Source organism: Thamnophis sirtalis, unplaced genomic scaffold (assembly GCF_051295495.1).
Source record: "Thamnophis sirtalis isolate CommonGarterSnake01/CBP01778 unplaced genomic scaffold, rThaSir2_p1.2 scaffold_5, whole genome shotgun sequence".
Lineage (NCBI taxonomy): Eukaryota > Metazoa > Chordata > Lepidosauria > Squamata > Natricidae > Thamnophis > Thamnophis sirtalis.
This window is the reverse complement of record NW_028261385.1, coordinates 90,198,325-90,200,179: the sequence shown is the minus strand read 5'-3', so window position 1 is coordinate 90,200,179 and position 1,855 is coordinate 90,198,325. Positions and strand designations below refer to the sequence as shown.

General features: G+C 45.2%; 1 protein-coding gene across 1 annotated transcript in view; it reads right to left on the bottom strand.

Moving 5' to 3' along the window:
* The window catches only part of LOC148045466 (zinc finger BED domain-containing protein 5-like), a 1,878-nt gene extending 974 nt beyond the window's left edge, over window positions 1–904 (bottom strand). Inside the window, exon 1 of the mRNA XM_087717019.1 lies at window positions 1–904. This exon is cut by the window's left edge and continues 974 nt beyond it. Coding sequence (XP_087573145.1) covers window positions 1–904 — 904 coding nt within the window.
* Window positions 905–1,855: the final 951 nt, after the last annotated feature.

Sequence of the window (1,855 nt, the reverse complement as noted above, 5' to 3'; positions counted from 1 at the left end):
TCACATCTGGATTTCTTTCCTTCATTCTGCTTACAAAGCCTTTGGTGTGCCCGACCATGGCTGCAGCTCCATCGGTGCAGACACTTGTGCAGTTTTCCCACTTAAGTCCTCCTTGTTCAAGGTATTCTGATGTGACCTGAAAAATTTCTTCTCCTGTTGTTTTTTCTGGCAATGCCTTGCAAAAAAAGAAGTTTTCTCTAATTGCATCACCATCCACAAAACGCACATTGGCCAAAAGTTGAGCATGTCCACTGATATCAGTAGACTCGTCAAGTTGCAATGCAAATTTCTCACTGATACGGATCTTTTCCAAAACCACACTTTCAATGTCTGCAGACATGTCATTAATATGTCTGGAAATTGTGTTGTCTGAGAGTGGGACTTTGGCTATTTCCTTAGCTGCTTCAGGTCCTAGCATCTCCTCTACAATAGCTTTGCAGGCAGGAAGTATTAATGTCTCTGCCACAGTGTGCAACTTTTTTGACTTGGCTATAAGTTCAGCAACTTGATAGCTAGCTTTAAGAGCTCTTTCATTTACCTTTGTGGTTTTTCTCATGAAAGTTGCCTGTTTCTCCGTGTTTTCACGCAGGCGAACAAAATAGTCCGCATTCTTATTTTGAAGCGAAGGGTGTTTCGTTTGGAGATGGCGTTTAAGTTTACTTGGGACCATAGCACTGTTAGATAGCTTTTCACCACACACCACGCCCAGTGGAGTTGGTTTCTTTGCATCTCCAGTGAAAGTAAATCCAAATGAAATATAGCTTTCGCTATATTGCCTTGTGCCAGAGAATTTGCTTGAGCTAACCATCTTTGCTTTCTTTTGATCCCCACTCATACTTGGGCTCTCATCTGGCTGCGAATTTTGTTCAGAGTCCAGTTCTTTCCTTTTCAAAAACTTGTCCATCACTGCAGTATCTGCTCCTGTCTCACTGTCACTCAGTACTTACTGCACTTGTCTCCTCTTTAAACAGGGGCCCAGTTCACGGTCCCTCAGACCGTTGGAGGGCCGGACTATAGTTAAAAAAAACTATGAACAAATTCCTATGCCCACTGCATATATCTTATCTTGCATATATCTTATTTTCCCCCACATTAGGTTGGCAGTATAGTTACCCCCACATTAGGTTGTAGTTCCCCAACATTAGGTTGTAATTCCCTGTGTACTGCCCCACTTCGGTGCTCGGAACACCGAAGGAGACGCACCGCTGGTAACACTTACCAAGTTGACAGCGAGCGTTCTCCTCGCTGCTCCGGTCCTCCGCGATTGTTGCTATGGGCGCACACATGGGACATCAGTGACGTCCCTGCGTCCGCTACCTCCCGGTGGTCCCCGCATTTTTAAAGTAAACGCGCGGCCGCAGGGACTTAATAGAGGCATCGCTGTGTCCCGAAAGCAACTTTCGGGACACAGAGATGTCCCGAGGCAAAAACACCCAGCGGGTGTTTTTCCCACGGCACACCTTACACTATGTCACGGCACACTAGTGTGCCGCGGCACAGTGGTTGAAAAACACTGCACTATATACACACACTATATATATATAGTGTCACAACCCCTGGTAAGCCCCAATTATGGGAGGAAGCAATTATGGGAGGAAGCTAATACACAAATATAACAAAGGCAACAGTAAAAATATTGGGTTTCTGTCGTGATGGACTCTTGTGACGAGCCGATTGACAGATGATGGAAGCAGTTAGCTTTCTCCCATAATTGGGGCTTACCAGGGGTTGTAAAAATCTAATAGATACCTTTCACCCTGGCTTCACTGATAACGGATAAGAGCCTGTGGCCTAATGGCTAAGAAGTCTGCCTAGTATGTAATATAGCCCAGGTTCAAATCCCAGTAAGGATATG